The sequence below is a fragment of the Myxine glutinosa genome, chromosome 1, assembly GCF_964187855.1.
Source record: "Myxine glutinosa chromosome 1, kmMyxGlut1.1, whole genome shotgun sequence".
Taxonomy (NCBI): Eukaryota; Metazoa; Chordata; class Myxini; order Myxiniformes; family Myxinidae; genus Myxine; species Myxine glutinosa.
Window position 1 is genome coordinate 196,418,018 of NC_136261.1, and position 23,960 is coordinate 196,441,977.

At 48.1% G+C, this 23,960-nt stretch overlaps 1 protein-coding gene across 4 annotated transcripts in view; it reads right to left on the reverse strand.

Moving 5' to 3' along the window:
- Positions 1–4,320: 4,320 nt before the first annotated feature.
- The window catches only part of BOC (BOC cell adhesion associated, oncogene regulated), a 129,745-nt gene continuing 110,105 nt past the window's right edge, over positions 4,321–23,960 (reverse strand). For 2 of the 4 annotated variants that reach the window (XM_068124883.2, XM_068124892.2), the window contains exons 9-14: positions 12,162–12,284; positions 11,866–12,051; positions 9,130–9,299; positions 7,182–7,249; positions 6,881–7,056; positions 4,321–6,734 (exon numbers count right to left, since the gene is read on the reverse strand). In XM_068124883.2, coding sequence (XP_067980984.2) covers positions 6,577–6,734; positions 6,881–7,056; positions 7,182–7,249; positions 9,130–9,299; positions 11,866–12,051; positions 12,162–12,284 — 881 coding nt within the window. In that variant the 3' untranslated portion in view covers positions 4,321–6,576. The remainder of the gene's footprint in view (positions 6,735–6,880; positions 7,057–7,181; positions 7,250–9,129; positions 9,300–11,865; positions 12,052–12,161; positions 12,285–23,960) is intronic. The other 2 variants (XM_068124875.2, XM_068124864.2) reach the window with 1 other exon arrangement.

The window sequence follows — 23,960 nt, forward strand, 5'->3', positions numbered from 1 at the left end:
CAACCATAATATAGACGAGACGGATTTATGAAAAAGGCCATGTATAAGCTTCCTCGGTGCATTTTGGGGTAAAAGCGCTACATGTATATACTGTACATGATATATAAATGCTTGTTCAAAGAAATTGTCCAAAAATGGCAATTTGGCGGTCGTTTTGTTTATGCTAATTAGAAGGTCAAAGAACTCAAAATTATACTTGGGAACTGGGTTAATAGAATTCAGCATACCCTAATTATGTTAAAAAGTGAGGTTCCCAACTTTTACCCAAAAATGCACCTAACATTCACATTTCTCAGAAATCCGTCGTCCAAAACCAGCTCCATCAGCGTTCAAATGGTTCAAATGGCCAAAAATGTCCAGCAGATCCAACATGTCAATTTGACGACTGGCACCTGGGTACGCACGATGGAACTGGAACTCTCCAAGGGTGTAATAAAAGGTCTTTATTCAATGAAGTTGTAATTAAATAATGGCACATCTATCTATCTATAATTCCAGTAATCTCTGTCTGTACGTTTGTACGTTTGTCTGTCTGTGACCGCTGTTTCTCGACAACCACGGGTCCGATATACTTTTCACTTGCCAGGTATATTGCTGGGGACCCGAGGATGTGCCTTTTCAAGGTTTCATATTAATCGGACAATTACTTACCGAGCTATGTCCAAAAAACGATTCAACCAATCAGAGAGCAGCGAACGATCGCGTGTGCCGAACGTGGCGGGCACACTCTGCCTCGGATGGCACATTTGAGAGCGTATTCATTTATTTCACGGCGTTGCGAATGGACCAAACCATTCCATGTAAATAGAGGGGGGGGTTCTGTGGTCGTTGCGAATGGACGAAACCATTTCATGTAAATAGAGGGGGGGGATTGTCACTGTACTCGCAAGCCGTTCGCCGTTCGCTTTGGCGTTGCGAATGGACCAAACCATTTCATGTAAATAGAGGGGGGGGATATAATTTTAGATAGATATATAGTACGGGCATATATATAGTACGGGCATGCCCTAGTTTTAGTTGTAATTAGAATAAAGCCGTATTCGATGGAGCTGCTTTCCCCTCTCCTCCCCTTACACCTACCTCCTCCAAAGCCAGCTCCCACCTCAGTCCCCGTACAGCTCCCGCCTCAGCCCCCGTACAGCTCCCGCCTCAGCCCCCGTACAGCTCCCGCCTCAGCCCCCGTACAGCTCCCGCCTCAGCCCCCGTACAGCTCCCGCCTCAGCCCCCGTACAGCTCCCGCCTCAGCCCCCGAACAGCTCCCGCCTCAGCCCCCGTACAGCTCCCGCCTCAGCCCCCGTACAGCTCCCGTCTCAGCCCCCGTACAGCTCCCGCCTCAGCCCCCGTACAGCCCCCGCCACAGCTCCCGCCTCAGCCCCCGTACAGCTCCCGCCTCAGCCCCCGCCACAGCTCCCGCCTCAGCCCCCGCCACAGCTCCCGCCACAGCTCCCGCCTAAGCCCCCGCCACAGCCCCCGGACAGCTCCCGCCTCAGCCCCCGTACAGCTCCCGCCTCAGCCCCCGATACAGCTCCCGCCTCAGCCCCCGATACAGCTCCCGCCTCTGCCCCCGATACAGCTCCCGCCTCTGCCCCCGATACAGCTCCCGCCTCTGCCCCCGATACAGCTCCCGCCTCTGCCCCCGATACAGCTCCCGCCTCTGCCCCCGATACAGCTCCCGCCTCTGCCCCCGATACAGCTCCCGCCTCTGCCCCCGATACAGCTCCCGCCTCTGCCCCCGATACAGCTCCCGCCTCTGCCCCCGATACAGCTCCCGCCTCTGCCCCCGCCACAGCCCCCGATACAGCCCCCGCCTCTGCCCCCGATACAGCCCCCGCCTCTGCCCCCGATACAGCCCCCGCCTCTGCCCCCGATACAGCCCCCGCCTCTGCCCCCGATACAGCCCCCGCCTCTGCCCCCGATACAGCCCCCGCCTCTGCCCCCGATACAGCCCCCGCCTCTGCCCCCGATACAGCCCCCGCCTCTGCCCCCGATACAGCCCCCGCCTCTGCCCCCGATACAGCCCCCGCCTCTGCCCCCGATACAGCTCCCGCCTCTGCCCCCGATACAGCTCCCGCCTCTGCCCCCGATACAGCCCCCGCCTCTGCCCCCGATACAGCCCCCGCCTCTGCCCCCGATACAGCTCCCGCCTCTGCCCCCGATACAGCTCCCGCCTCTGCCCCCGATACAGCTCCCGCCTCTGCCCCCGATACAGCTCCCGCCTCTGCCCCCGATACAGCTCCCGCCTCTGCCCCCGATACAGCCCCCGCCTCTGCCCCCGATACAGCCCCCGCCTCTGCCCCCGATACAGCCCCCGCCTCTGCCCCCGATACAGCCCCCGCCTCTGCCCCCGATACAGCTCCCGCCTCTGCCCCCGATACAGCTCCCGCCTCTGCCCCCGATACAGCTCCCGCCTCTGCCCCCGATACAGCCCCCGCCTCTGCCCCCGATACAGCCCCCGCCTCTGCCCCCGATACAGCCCCCGCCTCTGCCCCCGATACAGCCCCCGCCTCTGCCCCCGATACAGCCCCCGCCTCTGCCCCCGATACAGCCCCCGCCTCTGCCCCCGATACAGCCCCCGCCTCTGCCCCCGATACAGCCCCCGCCTCTGCCCCCGATACAGCTCCCGCCTCTGCCCCCGATACAGCTCCCGCCTCTGCCCCCGATACAGCTCCCGCCTCTGCCCCCGATACAGCTCCCGCCTCTGCCCCCGATACAGCTCCCGCCTCTGCCCCCGATACAGCTCCCGCCTCTGCCCCCATACAGCTCCCGCCTCTGCCCCCGATACAGCTCCCGCCTCTGCCCCCGATACAGCTCCCGCCTCTGCCCCCCATACAGCTCCCGCCTCTGCCCCCCATACAGCTCCCGCCTCTGCCCCCCATACAGCTCCCGCCTCTGCCCCCGATACAGCTCCCGCCTCTGCCCCCCATACAGCTCCCGCCTCTGCCCCCCATACAGCTCCCGCCTCTGCCCCCATACAGCTCCCGCCTCTGCCCCCATACAGCTCCCGCCTCTGCCCCCGATACAGCTCCCGCCTCTGCCCCCGATACAGCTCCCGCCTCTGCCCCCCATACAGCTCCCGCCTCTGCCCCCCATACAGCTCCCGCCTCTGCCCCCATACAGCTCCCGCCTCTGCCCCCATACAGCTCCCGCCTCTGCCCCTATACAGCTCTCGCCTCTGGGTAGTTAGGGTATTTCGTGCCTTTATTTAATTACTAAAATTGCGATGAGCTCAATAATCTCTTCACCTCAGCCGAAACTGTGGAATTGACAGATGTAAAATATGACCAGGGATAACAAAAAGTTTGTTTGTCCTTTTCTCCTCACTCGAGCTCTTTATTTCCTTTTTATTATGTACATTATACAGTTTGGTGCACACCAACTGAGTCTGGGCGATATCTCATGCACCTCTTGACCTCGGAAGGTGATAATTGGACACAATGACCAAGTGATTTGGCTATAAAGGATATTTTTGATTTATTGACTAATCAATCAATTAGTTATTTACGTTTTTGACCAATTAATTAATTAATTTTCGAAAAGTTACCTTCAGATGAAGCAGTGGTGGTTTAGGGACGCCATTAGCCAATTGATTAAGAAATTAATTATTTTATGATTATTACTTATTTATTTTAATTACACAATTAATCAATCAATTCTTGTACACCGCTCCATCCCAATTCCATCTCCATGTGCTGCATGGCGGCATCGCCAAGCACCAAAGGCACCCCAGCAACGTGGTGCACTGGAGGATATGTTATTTATTTATTTGGCATGGGGTAGTGTACTTTGAATGTAGCTCTACTTGTTTTTTGCTCCTTTCACACTTCTTTGTACTTTTTCACATTTCTCTTGATTCATTCTAATTCTTGCTTTTTCTTTATTTCTCTCTTTCTTTCTTTCTCTATCTGCCAAAGGAGAAGTGAATTATTGCAGAAACATTTTGCTGTGAGGTTCACTTGGTTGCACCTGGTTGGGTTTGAGGGTAGTAGAATAGTGGCTGAAACCCGAATCCTATCCAGGTTCCTCCGGATGACTACATATTTGCTCTTTGCTTATTAGGGTTCCTTCTGATGATTCCAATGCAGTTCTTTCTCCCCCCCCCCCCCCCCCACACCCCACCCCACAAACCTCCTTCGACCCCGATTTTTGTAATGCCATGAACAAACGTGTGTTGCACCATACCACATATCATTTCGCCAAGTTTGGTCACAATCCCATGAGCAGTTTCAGAGAAGTTGCAATTGTTTACGGACTGACTGCGCCATCCCATAAGCTCTCTGGACCTACGCTCCATGTGAACTAAAACTGACAAAGAAGCTGGGGAACTGGCACATAATCCAGAAAAACCTGCAGTATATTTTCACAGGTATAGCTGGAGTATTTTCATTTTTATTGAAAGCTGGTTACACCCAATGTCGCTTAGTTTGTACAAAATAATGTTAACACCAATAATATCAATAATAATAAATGAAATGTTGGATTTGGTTGCCAACAACCTTCACGTACCACCAATAATCTTCTGTGTTCACATTCGTCTCAAATGCTCCAATGTGCATATCCACGCACACTGAGATTGTGGGTGTGTGTGCATGTTCGATGTATATACAAATATATATGTACATCCATGCATACATACACACACGCGTGCAAACACAGACCTTTAAGGCTTCTTCGTTCAGCAAGTACCGATATGGAGCTACGATGGTCAAATATTGGCTCTTTGTATCATCCCAAGATGCGCTCCAAGCACTAGGGGTGTGTTTCGATACCACCATAATGCTTTGCCCACAGGGAAAGCAGCAGAAACAGGTCGATTTAAATATGTACATTCATAAACACAAGGTATAGCATTTGCTATGTATAAAAATATGAGCTAATTTATGTACAAGTCCAGCATTTCTTTTTGTCTTTCTAACACTGATTTACATCGCTGAAATGCAAACATCAAATGCCATTTGAAATGTTATATTAATTATGAAATCGCAGCTTATTAGCAACACAGATAGAGTTTTTGAGGGGTGTGAATAGGAAGGACTGCTCTTCCTCAAAAAAAAAACACCAAAATTAAGTGTATTAAAAAATTTCCCAGCTTTAATATCACACATTTAGAGGAACAAGATAGGCAAGTACTTATGGACCAGTGACAAGATAGGAAAGAAAAAATGAGGTGAAAGGGGGATGAAGAGGAGGAAAATTAGAGAACAAAGGTAATTCAAAAGAAGGTTCACCACCAAAGAGGAGAGTGAGGATCGGGAGAGGAAGGATTGAGAGGAAAGAGGATCGGAGGAGGGAATGTCGAGAGGAGGGAGGATAGATAGTGGGGGCAGAGTGGCGGAGGATCCAGGGGAGCGGGAGGATCCAGGGGAGCGGGAGGACAGAAAGGCAGGGGGAGGATCAGGAGAGGGAGGATTGAGAGGAGAGAGGATCGGAGGAGGGAATGTCGAGAGGAGGGAGGATAGATAGTGGGGGTGGAGTGGCGGAGGATCCAGTGGAGCGGGAGGATCCAGGGGAGGATGAGGACGGGGGAGAATCAGGAGAGGAAAGAGTTGTGTGTCGAAGGTTGTAAAAATTAGAGTGTGGTTCACATCATTCGTGTTACATGCATTGTGTTTGTCAAACAATGATTAGTAAGCAAAATGAAGTGTATTGTATATGTTTTTTCATTTATTTTTTTGTGGTGTATTGGAAGCAATTTGGTGGCACAGTCAGTCCTACTGTTACCCAGAAGTTTTATGTGTTAGTAAAGGCCGAGTCCACAGGATGGAATGTTTCTGAAACGCAAAATGGCACAAAGCACGTCAAAACGGTGTGGGAGTCCTCTCGGGCCCTGAGACTCCAAACAGAACCTGGTCTCACAAACCATGGGTCGCATTTAGTGGTCTGAATGCTTGCCACATTCACAAGGCACAGCTTCGAATCCCATATCCTACATCAATTGTTTGTATGTATACCAATGCTCTTAAAATGATGTATGGAGAGGCTCCCCCATAAGACTTAAACACTGTGAAAAGGAAATAATAATAATAATAATAATAATAATAATAATCATAATAATAATAATAAATAAAATACACTGGTCCAATCTCGTTTCAACAAAGTAAAGTTCACAAGGAAGTGGGAAAAATGCCAATTAATATTACTACCTATAATACACAACAAAGTGGTTTAATGCGACAGTGGATGAGGAACAAAAATGAAATAAAAACTTAACACGGTAACAGCTTGTGGGAAAAAGTTACCGAGTTAACACGCGCTTGTGGGTTACCATGCAGATGATAACCATTTCCTTCATGCACGTTCTATAATAGAAAGCTTTTCTGCATCGAATATAATTATATATTTCATATATTTATATAGAAGCATAGAAAAATAGAGGTTTAGATTATATATAAAACAAACTATATCCAAGAAACAAGTAGTGGGGCAAAGAGAAAGTATGGAGATGCTTATGGAGTAGAGGGAGGGATAATTTTGGGTGGGGAAGGATGGCTGCAGGTAAATCTGGTGAGAGGATTGCAAGGAAATGAAGGCAGGAAGGGTCGAGAAGGCTGTTTGAGAGAGATGAGTGGATGGCACGGGTCAGACCCCAGGGGAGTCTGTTGTGTGGATGCATTCTGAATTTTCTTGAACTTCTGGCGGATCATCGGGTGAAGCCGAAGCCGAACTTTGAGTGGCCAAGCCGGAGTCATGTGATCCAGTGTAGTTGGGGTCATGGTTAATGGTCGGCATGGAATTGTCTAAGAACAAGAAGAATCAGACAACCCATGAAAATCCTATCATTGTTAGATCTTTGCTTCCCTTGTCTACTCTTAACAATTAAACCCCCAAAATAGCTTAACTCTAATATCTCCCTCAGTTGAACATTTCACACAATTTCCCTCACCATCAATTCCAGGCACAGACTGGGCCCCTGTCGCCGAGTCTTGCTTTGGAGGAATATTTTCAGTTGTTTCACCACCCACAAGGATTTCAAGCTCGAGCCCATCTCCAGTGGTGGGGGCCAGCACAGATGTCCCATTTACAAGGACTCCATGGATCCCGTTCGACGTTGGATGATGCCTTTAAAGACGCAACATAATAATGTGAGACAGATGGATAGCAAGCAAGTTGGCAAAGCTTTATGTGCGTGACATAATACCAAGTAGCCAAAGATATTTGTTAACACTGGCGAACCTCAAACCCACCTGACATTCCATTTGCATGTTGAACAGGAACCATCCTTCTGAGGCAGCTCTATGTACTGTACATCGACCTGTCACAAAGACAATACAAACTAAAAATCGAGCAAAAGTTGAAACAACATAAACATGACAATTTAATCAACCAGAAATAATTAACAACAATGGCTACAAGGAGAAAGCTAAACATCGATTGCTGGATGGACGAGGAGCTAACGATTGGCGGCATTCAGTTCGTGAGCATATCTTTTCCCAATCACAACTTCACATCAGATTTATATTGTGCCACATGTTGAAATATGTTATAATAATCTGTCTCAATAGCTGTTGTTGTTCTGTAATCATTGACTAATTGTAAGCACAAACACGATTGGCAAGTCACCTCTCCAGAAGAGCATGGACCATGAAGCTCCTCTATAACACTAACGTGGTAACAGGAAAGAGAAGACCTAGTCTCAGGTGATGATTTAATTGTAATGCACAAACCTATTCAGACCTATGTTCCAGGTTTGGAACATGGCAGCCATTTTGTATCCAGTTCTCAACTCATTCCTAGTCACGTTCCAGAAAATATATTTGTTTGCAAGTGCACGGAATAATTTTGGAATATCACATCGATACCTTGCCACTGAACTCCAGGGCATTGGCACATGGTGGAGATTAGTGAGGTAGGGGTGGGGGCGAAGGAAAAGTATAGTAGCCGTAACTGCTGTTGAAGCTGGTAAGTGGAAATGCATTAACGGTTGGGTTGCTTTTCCCCTTCAGCCTTCATGCTGACATGGCACAGTGCTGTGAAAGGCCCGATCGTTGTCGCTGAAAATATCTGGCAGAGTACATAATGTGCTGTTCACCCAGTGAGTAATGCACTCAAGATCTGCCAGCAACCCTCTTCTGGTGAAATTGCCAAAATCAAGATTCTCTGCTCACCTTCACTCTTTCATTCCTCTTTTCTCCCACCTCTGGAACAAACTCCCTCACTCTCTTCAATCCCACTCCTCCCTCCAGGTCTTTAAAACAGCTGTTCACCACCATCTCTTATCTTCCCCCATCCAAAACCCTGATCTTTTCTACCCCCGTTAAAACACCCCAAATCCGCCTCTTTCACCAAATCTGCCAAATCCTTGTTATAAAGGTAAATTCTAGCTGTTTCTGGATATGGAACCACCTAGGGGTAAAAAGTAAATTATACTGGCTTTGAGGTGTAGAATAATCTCATAATAATGAGCATATTGGGAAGAGGCAGGGCAAAGGGAGTTGTTGAAAGTTTGTGGATTTAGAATATAAAAGATGATGAAGGTGAAGGAGGGGGTATAGAGGAGGGGGATGGGGGTGGTTGTGGAGTGAAAAATCCCGGATGGTCTTTTTGCTTCGTACAATGTCGTGTTGGTTTTATTGAGTGGTGCATTATGTTATTTCTGTTCATAAAATTCAAGTTTTGACCACACCCAACTGACTCCCTATTGGACATTGATGGATTAAATAACTTTAGAGGTGGTGTAAAGTTGTGGAAAAAGTGGTGGCGACTCCAGGTGCAATGGACGCATATTCATTAGCAGCATTCTCGAGAAATTGAAATGCGGTTTAGTAGGCAATGTGGAGGCCTTGCTAACAGGAAAGATGATTCACACAGCTTGAGAGAATGTGCAGGCAAATAATTCTGAACAGATACAAAAAGAAGATAATCAAAAGAACAAACCCCACTTTTCAAATTTTAGAGACATTTTCAAATAAAGCAACAATTCAAAATATCTTCCACTGAATTAACAGACCATGCCTTTTTTATGCTCTTTTTTTTTTTACAAGATTCAAAACCTACTCATAATGCTAAACATATTTATTAATGTTCAACATGCAAACAACAAGCAAACTGCACATGTCATTCAAAAACTTTCTTGTGATCACTAATTGACCAAGACTCATGGAGGTGTACAGCTAATCAACAAAATGATCGTACGTGGACATCGCCGACTGCATGGTGCCGCCGGCCTGCCCCGTTGGCAATTCCATTGGCCGCTCCACCCCCATACCCATGGTGACAGCAACCATTGGCAGGGGCAATAGGCATCGAGTCGTGAAGGTGTGGTAATGATGTCCCAGGGTCTTCAGTGGGGCCTGGAGGCACAGCTGTGAAAAAAGGAAGTTCGTCAATCATGGAACAATGCTAAAATCATGACCAACGAGCACAGTAGGCTTCTATTACTCCATCAAGCTGTGGATGATGGGTTTTGTAGGTGGATAGGAGTAGTTCAGGTGTGCCAAGGAAAGACTTTGTACAACACAGGATGCCCAATCGGTGACTGGCTTTGGAGGCCAACTTAGAAATGTGATTGGCCCAAGAAAGATCATGGCTTTGAGACCCAGTATTTGTCGTGACTGAATTTCCTTAAAGGGACACAATCATGACATTTTTTGAAGAGATATGTTTTAGATGATGATTTCCCTGACCCATTAGCACAAAAAAAATTGGGGGAGAATAATAAGCCATGCACCATACACTTTATAGAGCACTGAATGTTGCCCAAGCAGTTTCTTGGCTAGTTTTATACTGCGTGGTATAAACTGACCCATTCGGGAGAATAATAAGCCAGATAATCATGTTTTTAAATTAGACTATTTTCACTTATGTTATGCAAATGAGCTATTTTAGTTTATTCACGGGACGGCATGGGTGCACGACTCTTTGACGGACGTGTATGTCTGTATTTCATCACAAGTTGTTTTGGTTGGTTTATCAATTCAGTGACGTACTATGCAATTGCTGTTTAATTTTCAAGTGAATCGGATGAAAAGTGATGATTTTGGAAGTTTGACCTTGAGTTGACCTTTGACCTCAAAAATAGTTGGTTTCCCAATTTAGTGGCTCGATATGCAAATCCTATTCACATTTCAAGTCAATCGGATGAAAATTGAGGATTTAAGAAATTTGAAATTGTTATTGACCTTTGGCCTATGTTGACCTTATGACCTATGTCGACCGAAAAATAGTTGTTGGCTGAATTCAGTTCACCGATATGAAAATCCTATTCAAATTTCAAGTCAATCAGATGAAAATTGAGGATTTTAGAAATTTGAAAAAGTGGTTGACCTTTGGCCTATGTTGACCTTATGACCTATGTTGATCTCCAAAATAGTTGGTGGTTGAATTCAGTTAGCTGATATGTAAATCCTATTCAAATTTCAAGTCAATCAGATGAAAATTGTGAATTTTAGAAATTTGAAAAAAGTGGTTGACCTTTTGACCTCAAAATATATAGGATTTTGTGGGACCACGAACGCTACCATTTGGTGAAGTTTTGTGAAGATTGGTTTAAAATTGTGACCTGTAGGCAATTGTCAAACAGACAAACAGACAGAATAACGCACAAGACCAACCAATATACTTTAATGAATGAAAAATCTTCGATTTTGCAAGTAATAAAGAAACATTTCAATCAATTGCATAATTAGTGAAGTCTTCTTAAAGTGAATATTGATTGTGATGTACAGTCCATGGAACGTATCTATCTGGCTTATGGGAGGAGCACAAGACCAAAATGGCATGAATAACACAAACAAGAAGACGTCATGCAGAGCACGATACTTGCAAAATACACCCCCCCCCCCCCAAATGGTTGCAATTGATCCAGCAAAATCCACCCCCCTCCCCCAAAAAAGGTTGCAATTGATCCAGAAAATTGTCCATTTCATCAAGATTGACTATCTATTGACTATTGACGATTGCCTATTTCATCAAGATTTTGATTGACATCAAAATTGACTATCTTGATCAAAGCTCGGGTCAATAGGATGAAAAGTGACCATTTTTCAGATGAAAATTGATGATTTTATAAGTTTGACCTAGAGCTGACCTTTCACCTTTTGACCTCAAAAATATTTGGTTTACCAATTCAGTGAGGCACTATGCAAATGTTGTTAAATTTTCAAGTCAATCGGATGAAAATTAATGATTTTTCAGATGAAAATGGATTTTAGAAGTTTGACCTCGAGTTGACCTTTGACCTCTTGACCTCAAAAATAGTTGGTTTCCCTATTTAGTGACTCAATATACAAATGCTGTTCAGTTTTCAAGTCAATTGGATGTAAAATGGTGATTTTAGGAATTTGACCTCCAAATGACCTTTGACCTCTGACATAAAAATCAATAGGCTTCTCATTTGTGACGACTTCTGCAACTTGGTGAAGTTTCATGACGATCGGTTTAGAATTGTGACCTGTAGGTGAGTGACAAACAGACCGAATAACAAACGCAACCGACCAATATACTTGAAAAATCTTCGATTTTGCAAGTAATAATAGGATTCTCATGGGCTTGACTAAAAACACGGAATGGTTTGATTATATACAGCCCGTCATGGAAAGCAATGCTTTGTGATAACATGAATGGAAGTAACATTGAAAGAGGAGAATATTAAAATAACCCCCCCCCCCCCCCCCTCCACCTCCCCTTCCCACGCCTCCTGCCCCCAAGCCCTCTCCCTCCCACACTTCTCCCTGCTCTCAAATGTTGTGGTTGTGTGCTTCCCCTTCTCTCCCCATCTTGTCTTCCGCTCCCTCTTTTTGTATATTTTGTTTGTCTGGTTGATTTGTTTGTGAAATAAATGTTAGCTCTTTCACGAGCCTCGATTCAGTATACAAAAAAAACCCATGTGACTAAGGCTTAAGACTCAAACATTCAGGACATACTCCTCACCATCAGTATTTCTCTTCCACAGCCGTAGAGCACCCAAACAAGTGACAGAGAGTACCATAAGACCTAGCAGGAGACCAAGCAAGGCATAAAGCAGGCCACGCCCAAGCCCTTGGGTTGCTTCTGGGGACCGCGTAGCTGGTGCTGGCCTGGGAGGTGGTAGTGGTGTCCGGGTTACGCCTCGTCGTGCTGAAAGAGATACAGAAATGTATGCCATGAAGGCCACACAATACCCAAAAGTAGGGCAATCTGACCTAAAAACAAATGAAAAAAAGGCAAAAACAATTATTCAAACTCACCAAGCGTTTCACAAATCATCACATTGCTGGCCTCACTTTCGCCTCCATCATTAAACACGCGCATCTTGATGTCATATGATGTTTCTGCCTGTAGCTCAGAAATCTGATGCCAACGTAGGTCACCTGTGGATGAAAAGATCCAGTGAGGATAGGTTGAAGAAACAGGTGGAGTGAAGTTGGTGCACAACTCTTGTACCTTGTCCATCAATGAAGAGCTTTTCAGCCAAGTTTGTCTTTTAACTAGGATTCCCTCAGCCATGGAAGAATAAATTTCGAGGATTTCTCCTTCGTAAAATGAGACTTTAATCGGGTCAATTTTAAATGTTAATGAAACAAAAAAGTCAATTTTAAGCGTACTGCTACTTCACTAGCTCTTTCAATTAAATACACTTTGCAATGGACAAATAAAGTTATTTAATGCAGAAGGAACTTCAATTGCAAAAAACCCGAAACAACTCTTCCTTACAACCGCATCACGTGCTCACCATTAAGAAGTTATTCACAGACTTCAGTTTCTCATCAAAATGACATGACATGTGATGCAGTTCATTCTCCTTTCCCTGTGCTGACTTCCAACCATTAATTGTTTAAAAAAAAAAAAAAGGTCAGTTTATTTTGCTCTTCACAAAGTTTGCACCAGGTGAGATGTGGATCTCCTCTTGGATCCCGAGATTTCCATTCATTACAAGGTAACATTTCTAAACACTCATTGTTAAACTTGTCCTGTTCTTTGGGCCTATTAGTATTACACATCAAATTATATATAATGAACATCAATAGTTGAAAAATCAAGAATGCGAGATTTCTTTAAAAAAGATTTTAAACGAATGGGATGAGAGAAACCCATTCAGCTCACCCACCCACTCTGCTCACCTTCACTCCTTCATTCCTCTTTTCTCCCGCCTCTGGAACAAACTCCCTCACTCTCTTCAATCCCACTCCTCCCTCCAGGTCTTTAAAACTGCTGTTCACCACCATCTCTTATCTTCCCCCATCCAAAACCTTGATCTTTTCTACCCCCGCTAATTTCACCCCAAATCCACTTTTTTGAAATACCAACTTCTTTCCTGGAAGTCCTTGGTGTCCTTGTGTTTATACTTCTCCCACCCACCCCCCTTCCCACGCCTCCTCCCCCCAAGCCCTCTCCCTCCCACACATTCCCGATGTCCCTGCTCTCAAATGTTGTGTTTATGTGTTTTCCCTTCTCTCCCCATCTTGTCTACCGCTCCCCTTTTTATATAGTTTGTTTGTTTGTTTGATTTGTTTGTGTGATAAATGTTAGCTCTTTCATGAGCCTCGATTATGTATACAAAAATATATATATTGTTACAGATACGACTTTGATGGTATGGTGGGCCGAGCGGGATGGCCGCCGTATCCGTACAAGTTACCCGATTGTGCCCGAACGTTGACTAGCCGCGCTATGCTGGCTCAATAAGAAAAAGAAGACACCCGGCTGGATTACAATCACACAATACGACACCAACGTTTCGATTCTCAAGTATATTCGTACGGAAAAGGTTAGATTACAGGGGCTAGAGGTATATTACAGGAAGACAGGCACTTAGACACACTCTTATATTAACCCCGGACAGACGACAGACACACGGGACAAAATGCTGACTCACACGGGGGTTGATGAAAAGGAAAGGCAGGTCGCGATGGCTCAAGGTGCACTCTTGGCTCAAGGCAGAATCGACTCGGTCCGGTCCAGAGATGCGGGGAGGTATCGTCGCGCTGGGGGTGGCGGTGGCTTCTCTCTCCAGTCTCCAAGCTGAGGCGCATCTCACGTCACATCCGGCGCGGGGCCGCGTATATCCGGCGGGGAGAGACACGCCCTCGGCTCGTTAGCTCCGCCTCGTGGAATCGGCACGTTGCTTCTCATTGGGTGCGTGGGGGGGGTTACTGGCTCCGCCCCTGACGAGGAGCTGACAGCCAGCCCCTTCGGGGTAACCCCGTGGAGCGCATGGTCTGGAGCTAATCGAGCCGGTGTGAGGACGCATCCTCCCCCGCTCCGCCGCCATCTCCTCTGTTGTTGTTGTAATTGTTGTTGTAGTTGTTGTTATTGTTGTTGTTTGGGGAAGAAGATGGGAGGAGGTATGGGAAAGGTCCTAAACTCACTACTGGTGCCATATAATCACATTCTGGTGCAACGAAGAGTCATAATTAATGGAAACGAGGCCTTAACTGACATAGATTAAGAATAACTAGGAAGATGTCCGAAAGTTGGCTACGTGTGGTGCGGTGGACCTGGGCACGACATTCAATGGGGGAATAAGGGGAAGGTCGGCTCTACTGATTGTTATTTACATGCAATGGGACTAGGGAATGGGGGATCGGGGAAAGTTGGGGAGTATTGGAGAAAATAGGGGAATATTTACAAGCGGATATGGAGGCCAAATTCCATATTCGCAACATTGCACCCTTCTCTACCCTCGGGGCGTCCCGACCCGATAAATTTTTACCTACTTTAGTGTGGCACGCAATGTAGTTCCCTCTACTATTAACTCTACCCTGAGTGCGACAGTTTTACAGATATTCACAAATGAGTAAATATGTCCCCCTGCGACGTTGCACCCTTCTCCTCACAGAAACACACCCACAGGATAACCGAATCCGGAAAGAATTCTCAAACTAAACATACAGCCGGTAGGGAGCATTATTTACAAGATTACGCTGATATCTACACTACGATCCAGGACCTGTTTTTGGAGGAACACATGCAGATGTTATGCATAGAGAGAGCGCGCTTGCCAACATCGATACACCAACCCACGAGTGCTCTGTGGCCGACGGCCTTTAATAACGTGCAGAGCACCCTTCCCGAGCATCAAAAGCACCACCCCACCACCAATCGGTGCAGTCACCATTGTTCATTGGAATAAAAATAAATTCGACAACCCCTAACCCTGCAGGTGTCTCTTGCTCTTCTTGTGGTGCACTTGGTGTTAATTAAAAGTGGTTCACCTGTATGGCATAGGTGCCACGCTGACCCATAGGTCCATCCCCGGGTGGTGCTTGGCCGCAAACGAACTGCGGTCCATTGTGGGTGGCCACAAACATTGCGGTCCATATGGTGTACCGATCCAGGCAGCGAACAGCGAAAGTGCAGGCCCACAACTGCGTCGCCAGCACCTCTCTCTCCTCTCTCTCTACCCCAAAGCCAGATCCTCGGAGGTGGGAGACAAAAGAAGAAACAAGTGAGTAAGGTGGTAAGGGCGCAAAAGTGCACGCAATGTAAGGTGATGCACACTGGGGGCACATGGGAACCAGGTGAGACAGGTACGTTCCTATCGTACGCCCCCCCCCCACCAGGTAACCTACATGGCCCCTCCCTTACCCCTTACTGTATCCACACAACACAACACTACCCATAAACATCTACTTTACAAATCAACAAACATCCCTACTGTCTTCCCCGTTCCTCCCATAAACCAAATTCGTCTTCTCTCCCTCCTAACCAATCAAATTTGCCATTTTCAACTCTCATCAAAATTTGCCATTTTCAACTCAACATCAAAATTTGCCATTACCAATTCATCATCAGTCCCTCCTAGGGAGGGAGAGATGGAATCACCCCAATGTCTCATCCACGTCGTGATGCGTCTCACAAATCCTCACAGCAATCTCATTTCCTGCACAAAACAAAGAAAACACAGGTGTGGAGTCATCATCATCACCACAGGTAAGTGGCTGCGTATGGTGCGACAGGTTCATCAATCCTAACTATCTCCTAAATGACTTTAACAACTTTACACTACCCGGGGTCTTTCTCCGGCCAAACCATTGGCCCTCTTACACTATGGGTTCTAAAAACCAATTCCCATTGGCCAAACTGTGGTGCTCTTCAATTTGGGGTCTCACTCCCCCGATTCATCTCCCGGTGCCCTCGTACAATTTCTGGGCTGCGACGTGTACCTCTCCCAGTGGGTCTACCCACCTGCACACCTCCACCACTGCAGTTGCCTCCGAGCTTACCTGCTCCTTACCCTAACCTAACTACCTGGGGAAGGCCCTCTGGCTCTCTCCCCACTCCGTGCCCTCTCTGGCACTGGGCTGCCCGATCCACACCCGGGATCCTCAGGCACCCACTCACAACTACCGGCTCCCAGAGCCCACCTGCGGCCTCACCTGGCCGACATCCTCACAGTGGTGGAGTGCCCAACCAACTACACACACTAACAGGCTACACGCCCAGCCATTTCCACAACACTAATGCACCCATTCACAACACCATTCTGCAACCGCACCACAAATGCCAATATCCAACCACAATTTACCTGTACCCTCTACCTAACACTTACACTACCCGCCCCGGGTACTCGTGAAAGGGGTCCACTCTTCCCCCATCCACTCCTTCGCACCATGCACACCACTCCGTACCACTTACTCCAACTCTCTCCACACACCTGTACTTGCACACCTGTGCTCTCACACCTGGTGCCACCTGCACCCTTCTCTCCCCAAGCGCATTCGCGCTGATCCACACACTCACTACTCATACACTGCTCCACACACCTGTCCAGTTGCACACCTGTGCAATCACACCTGTTCAATTCTCACAAACACGGCATCATCTCAGCTAACTACTCCCTTCTGAAACTTGCGCTTCCCAGTCGTCCCTTTAAACTATTGCGCTCCCTCGTCATTATAATCCATACTAAACTACTTGCGTCCCCACTACAGGTATCAGTCACTAACTAATCTTAACGTCACCTAATGTCAATCCTCGCTAGATCCCTACACACCATATCCTAACCCACCCGGGCTAGTTTTCACTGCCATACACCCCATAAGCTATTGCTCCTTTGCCCCCACATGGGAAGGGTGGCAGGGATGCCATCCCACCACATCGGGGGTCTCTCACTACCAATTTTGCACATCAAATTTCAACAAATTAAAAATTTGCCAATCACTGCCCATCATCTGCCAATCACTACTGCCAATCCTTTGCCAATCATCAAATTTTGTTTTTCTCTAATTTTGGGTCCAAAACACTAACCTCATCACCCAGTCTACTCACTAATACCTCTCGGTGCGCCAATCCCTGTCCAAAGCCCGGCTTCGTAAAGCCAAGCCATGAATGCGGGTTGTTCTGTGCCAGCGGCTGGATGCGTCCGGCACTCGGTGCAGGGACGGGGGCTTACCCGGGCCGAGATCCCACGCACCATCTCGGCGTGGAGCCATCCCATGGCTCGATCTCGACCTGCCGGAATGCCTCAACAGAAAGTGGTCGCCATGACGACCCTTCCTATCCAGCCGCCCGCTCCGCCTATTGGAGCACAGACGTGGCCGTTCAAAGCGAGGCCCAGCGTGGATCGCGCACGGCGGTTCTTTCGAACCCGCCGTGGCTCGGATCCCCGCTGGTTCTCGCGGCACGTGAAGCCCGGCACGCACCGAGGGCCCGCTTCGGCTATAAGTCGTTCTAAACTCTACCCCGTCTAACGTCGATGCTTCACCTGGACGCTTACACCCCGCAGCCCGTTCCTTGCTCACACATCCAGCCGTTTCCATGCTCCTTGTACCGTTCCTTACACACCCAGGTACACCCATTCCACTCACAGCCTTGGTCACACACCTGACCACCGAACACCTTGGCACACACTCGTTGCTCGCACACCTCACCAATACACCTCTTCGCGCCCCCTCCTCTGTGACAATCACAGGTGTGCCCTCATTCGCACACCCAACCACGTGCCTCACCACCAACTCCAGCGTGCATTCCCACTCACGCTCTACCATTCCAGGTGTACATCCTTCCATCCCAGGTGTACATCCTCGCTCACCTGTCACAACCAGCTCACTCTCCTTGTCACTCTCACTACTCTCACCTCCACTCGTGACAACGCACTCACCCTTACTCTTGACAGCACACTCTTTCCCCATGCACCCGTCCGTCACACACCTTTCTCGCGCACACTCTCCCGTTACACCCTCTGTAACACTCACCACAGGTGGACACTCTTCCTTACTTCTGACAGCGCACTCTTTCCTCATGCACCTGTCCGTCACACACCTTTCTCGCGCACACTCCTGCGCACACTCTCCCGTCACACCCTCTGTAACACTCACCACAGGTGGACACTCTTCCTTACTTCTGACAGCGCACTCTTTCCTCACACACCCCAGAGTCGGACTTTCTTGCACACCTCCATTTTCGCACACCAGACCTGTCGCACACTTCACCAACGGCCTCTCACGAACACCCGGGTCTATCTCGACCCCCAAGCTTCTTAAATCCCCTGGCGCATCATACGCACGACCATATTGGTCACCACTTACACCGGGTCCTCTTCCTCTTCGCTTCTCCTCCATCACCTGCGAATCCCTCATCCGGTTAATGAGCACATCACGATCCAAACACAGACTTTGGACCAATTCTTTTATCTCCTCTTTTATCTCTTTGTTATCCCCTCTCCGTCGCTTCTTAATTTCGCTCACCCCTTCTTCCACTTCTTCTAATTTTTGCTTCATCTCCTTCATCTCTTCGTGCGCCCCTTTAAGTTCTTCCTCTAACTCCACTTTATTTTTTTCTATGTGCTCCCGCACCTCCCGCTCTTTAACCTCCATTACCTCTACCACCTTGTCCATTTTCCTCGTCAGGTCCTCATGTACCGTCTGACACTCTTTTTTAATTACCCCTACGTCCTTTTTCATCTCCTTCTGTGTCGATTTTAAACCCTCTATTACCGCTGTGTTCTTCTTTACCTGGTCCCCCAACTCCTTTTGTCCCACTGTCAGTTGTTCTACTCCCAGCGTCAACTCCTCTATACCACCTTGCAATTTTACAGTCCCCTTTCTCACCTCTTTCTCCATGCGCTCCTTACAGTGCCTCACCTCCTCGCGCACTCCTCCGACCTCCTCACTCACTCCTCTTCTGATCTCCTCTCCCATCACTTGCATCTCCTGCCCAGATGCCACCCTCATCTGCTCCATTTCCTCCCTGTGAGCATCCAGTTTGGTTTCTACCCCCATTCTGACCCCCTCTATCTGCTGCTCCATTTGTTTAACTTCCCTTTCCGCTTGGTCCCTCATGTCCCTCAATTTGCCTTCCATACTGTTTTCTAACCCCTCTAACCCATTTTTCACTCCCTCTATCTGATTCTCCTGGGCAGCCATTCTATTTTCTACCCCCATTAACCCATTTTTCACTTCTTTTATCCCGTTGTCTAACCCCTCAAAATTATTGTCTAACTTCCCAAATTTCTTGTCTAACTCCCCGATTTGATTCCCTAGTCGCTCCCCCATTCTGTTTTCCATTTTCTCCATTTCCCTGGCTCTTTTTTCGTTGTCGCTCTTCGACTCTGCCATGTATTCGCTAAACCGTGCCATGAACTGCTGCATGTCAAACGGCTGCATGTTAAAGCCCGCTGATACAGCCGGCTCGGCTACCGCGCGCTCGTGCGAGGCGCCTTTTTGCGCGCCCGCTACTTCGTGCGTGACGGCGCTATTTTGCGAACCTGCCGCCCTCACTGCTTCGCTCTCCTCTTGTCCCTCAATTTGGTCCTGGACCGACCCTGCTTCACTCTCCCCTACCGGACCCCAGCCGTCTTGATCCGCCATAGCGCGACTTTCAAAATTCGAGTTTCGTAAAACAAATTCGAAATTTCGCCGTTATACTTTCGTCGAGCGCAGTACCCGCGCTCCGGATCGATTTTGTCGAGCGCCGTACGCGCTCCGGATCGATTTTGTCGAGCGCAGTACGCGCTCCGGATCGATTTTGTCGAGCGCAGTACGCGCTCCGGATCGATTTTCCCTCCCAAAATTTGGGCCTAACTAATTTAGTCCCGGGTCCGAATCTCACTCCTCGACACCAATTGTTACAGATACGACTTTGATGGTATGGTGGGCCGAGCGGGATGGCCGCCGTATCCGTACAAGTTACCCGATTGTGCCCGAACGTTGACTAGCCGCGCTATGCTGGCTCAATAAGAAAAAGAAGACACCCGGCTGGATTACAATCACACAATACGACACCAACGTTTCGATTCTCAAGTATATTCGTACGGAAAAGGTTAGATTACAGGGGCTAGAGGTATATTACAGGAAGACAGGCACTTAGACACACTCTTATATTAACCCCGGACAGACGACAGACACACGGGACAAAATGCTGACTCACACGGGGGTTGATGAAAAGGAAAGGCAGGTCGCGATGGCTCAAGGTGCACTCTTGGCTCAAGGCAGAATCGACTCGGTCCGGTCCAGAGATGCGGGGAGGTATCGTCGCGCTGGGGGTGGCGGTGGCTTCTCTCTCCAGTCTCCAAGCTGAGGCGCATCTCACGTCACATCCGGCGCGGGGCCGCGTATATCCGGCGGGGAGAGACACGCCCTCGGCTCGTTAGCTCCGCCTCGTGGAATCGGCACGTTGCTTCTCATTGGGTGCGTGGGGGGGGTTACTGGCTCCGCCCCTGACGAGGAGCTGACAGCCAGCCCCTTCGGGGTAACCCCGTGGAGCGCATGGTCTGGAGCTAATCGAGCCGGTGTGAGGACGCATCCTCCCCCGCTCCGCCGCCATCTCCTCTGTTGTTGTTGTAATTGTTGTTGTAGTTGTTGTTATTGTTGTTGTTTGGGGAAGAAGATGGGAGGAGGTATGGGAAAGGTCCTAAACTCACTACTGGTGCCATATAATCACATTCTGGTGCAACGAAGAGTCATAATTAATGGAAACGAGGCCTTAACTGACATAGATTAAGAATAACTAGGAAGATGTCCGAAAGTTGGCTACGTGTGGTGCGGTGGACCTGGGCACGACATTCAATGGGGGAATAAGGGGAAGGTCGGCTCTACTGATTGTTATTTACATGCAATGGGACTAGGGAATGGGGGATCGGGGAAAGTTGGGGAGTATTGGAGAAAATAGGGGAATATTTACAAGCGGATATGGAGGCCAAATTCCATATTCGCAACAATATATATTTGGAAGAACCAATTTGACAGTGCAGCTATTTAATTTGTCAAGGCCAGGTAAACTACACCACAACAACATCAACAACATGCATTTTAAGGCCATTTTCCCTGCTAGAGCGGGGGTTAGCCTTGCGGTCCCCATGACAATCTTCTCCATCTTGCCCTATTTTCTGCATCTCTCCTTGTTAACCCCCTTGCCCGCATTTCTTCTTCCACCATCTTTGGCCAAGTCTTTCTCGGTCTTCCCCATCCTCTACTTCCTTCTACATTCATTTCCATCACTCTTCTCAACCAGTCACTTTCATCCTTCCTCAACACATGACCAAATCATCTCAACCTGTTTCTCTTCACAACATCAATCACAGGCTCTATTCCCATCATTTTTCGCAATTCATCATTTGTCTTCCTCTCTCTCAACGATACTCCGCACATCCACCGAACCATTCGCATTTCCACCCTTTCCAGCCTTCGTTGCTGCTCTACGTTCATTACCCATGTCTCGCTCCCATAAATCATGACACTTCTCACACATGCAGCATACACCTTTCCCTTCAGCTTCAACGACACTCCCCTCCTCATCAGCACGCCACTCAGTTCCCGAAACTTCTTCCATGCACATCTCACTCTAGCAACCGTTTCCGAGTCTGATCCACCTTCTCCATTCAGCATGTCTCCGAGGTAGCAAAATGTTTTCACACCTTCCAGTTTCACGCCGTCTCCAAGATCCAACTAGTCAACGTGTGGCCCTGAATGGATTTCTCTCATCTCCCCTTCCTGTCCAGGCTGGAGTTCCCCAAGGCAGTGTTCTGGGCCCTGTGCTTTTTCTGGTCTTTATCAATGATCTCTCCGACTCTCTGGAAAATCCTCTCTATCTCTTTGCTGATGACTCCACTCTCTGCCGCTCCATTCCTCTTCCCTCAGATCGGCAGTCTGCAGCCTCTTCACTCTCTGAAGACTTGGACAAAATCACAGACTGGTCAAACAAGTGGAACATGTCTTTCAATCCTGACAAATCTCACACTCTTACTATGTCTCTCCGAAAAGATCGACTGGCAACCCTCCCATCTACTTTCTCAACAATCCTCTCCAAGAAGTTCTGTCGCTCAAGCTTTTGGGTCTCACTATCTGCCATGATCTTTCTTGGGAAAACCACATTTCCAAGCTGGCCTCCAAAGCTAGTCGCCGACTGGGCATCCTCCGTCGTGCAAAGTCCTTCCTCGGCACACCTGAGCTCCTCACCACATACAAAGCTTTCATCCGCAGCTCAATGGAATACTGTTCTCCCCTATGGGCCGGTGCTCCTGCCTCACACCTAGCTCGGCTTCACGTTGAAACCAAAGCTTTCAGAATTATTGGAATCTCCCGCGATGAAGCTATCTCTGAGGGCCTTTCACTCACTCACCGCAGGCAGGTAGGTGGTCTTTCTGTCTTCTACCGACTCCTCTCCGGCCTTGCACCCCCAGCTCTCTCTGTGCTCTGTCCCCCAAATATTCCTACAGGTCGCACAAGATCTGCCAGCAACCCTCTGATGGTTAAACTGCCGAAATCTCGGCTCTCAGCCCACCTTCACTCTTTCATTCCTCTTTTCTCCCACCTCTGGAACAAACTCCCTCACTCCCTTCAATCCCACTCGTCCCTCCAGGTCTTTAAAACAGCTGTTCACCACCATCTCTTATCTTCCCCCATCCAAAACCTTGATCTTTTCTACCCCCGCTAATTCACCCCAGATCCACCTTGTTTGAAATTCCAACTTATTTCCTGGAAGTCCTGGCAGTGTCCATATGTTTTATACCTCTCCTACCCCTCCACTTCCCATGCCCCCCCCCCCAAAGCCCTCTCCCTCTCACAGATCTCTCGATGTCTCCATGTCTCTCGGTCCCTGCTCTCAAATGTTGTGTTTGTGTCCTTCCCCCTCTCTCCCCATCTTGTCTAGCGCTCCCGATGTTATATGTTTTATGTGTCGGTTTGTCTTTCTGTGTGATCAATGTTCGCTCTTTCACGAGCCTCGATCTTGTATACAAAAAAAACAAAAAAAAAACAAACAAAAAAACATTTCCTTCATCTGCAGCTCCCTCTGTGCACACCTTACATTTGAATGTAGCTGCCACACTGGTTAATGACCCTCTCAGACCACTACATTTTTGATGAACCCACTCAGCGCACATTGTACATTGAATGGAGTTCACTCCGACACCCTTCCTGCACACAGCACAGGGCCACTTCCCAGTTCTTTCCACCTCACCACATGCTTTACCACTTGCCATCACCTTCGTCTTTCCGATATTCACCTTCAGACCTTTTGTCTGCATACATTCCTTCCACTTGTTCATCTTTTCCTTCAGTCCATCCATACTTTCCGCAATCAACACCAGATCATCTGCTTACAACAACTCCCATGGTAAACCCTCCTTTACGTTCTGAGCCAGCACCTCCATCACAGCTACAAATAGTAGTGGACTTAGTACCGACCCCTGATGCACTCCCACCTTCACCTCAAACTCACCACTGTTCCCGTCCTTCGTCCTTACAGCTGTGCGTGCTCTTTTGTACATTGCCATCACTACTCTGATCAACCATTCCTCCACTCCTAACTTCCTCAATGCCCATGTCAATACTTTGCGTGGAACCCTATCGAATGCTCTCTCCAGATCAACAAACCCAAGAAACAACTTCTTCCTCTTCTCCATGTACTTCACCTGCAACTGCCTCACAATAAAAAGCACTAAAAAGCACTCTTCCTGGCATAAATCCAAACTGCATTTCGTCGATCTTCACTTTCTTCCTTATCCTCCTCTCCAACACCCTTTCCAATACCTTCATTCCATGCTCCAATAACTTTATCGCTCGGTACGAGCCACACTCCAGAGGGTCACCTTTCCCCTTGTATAG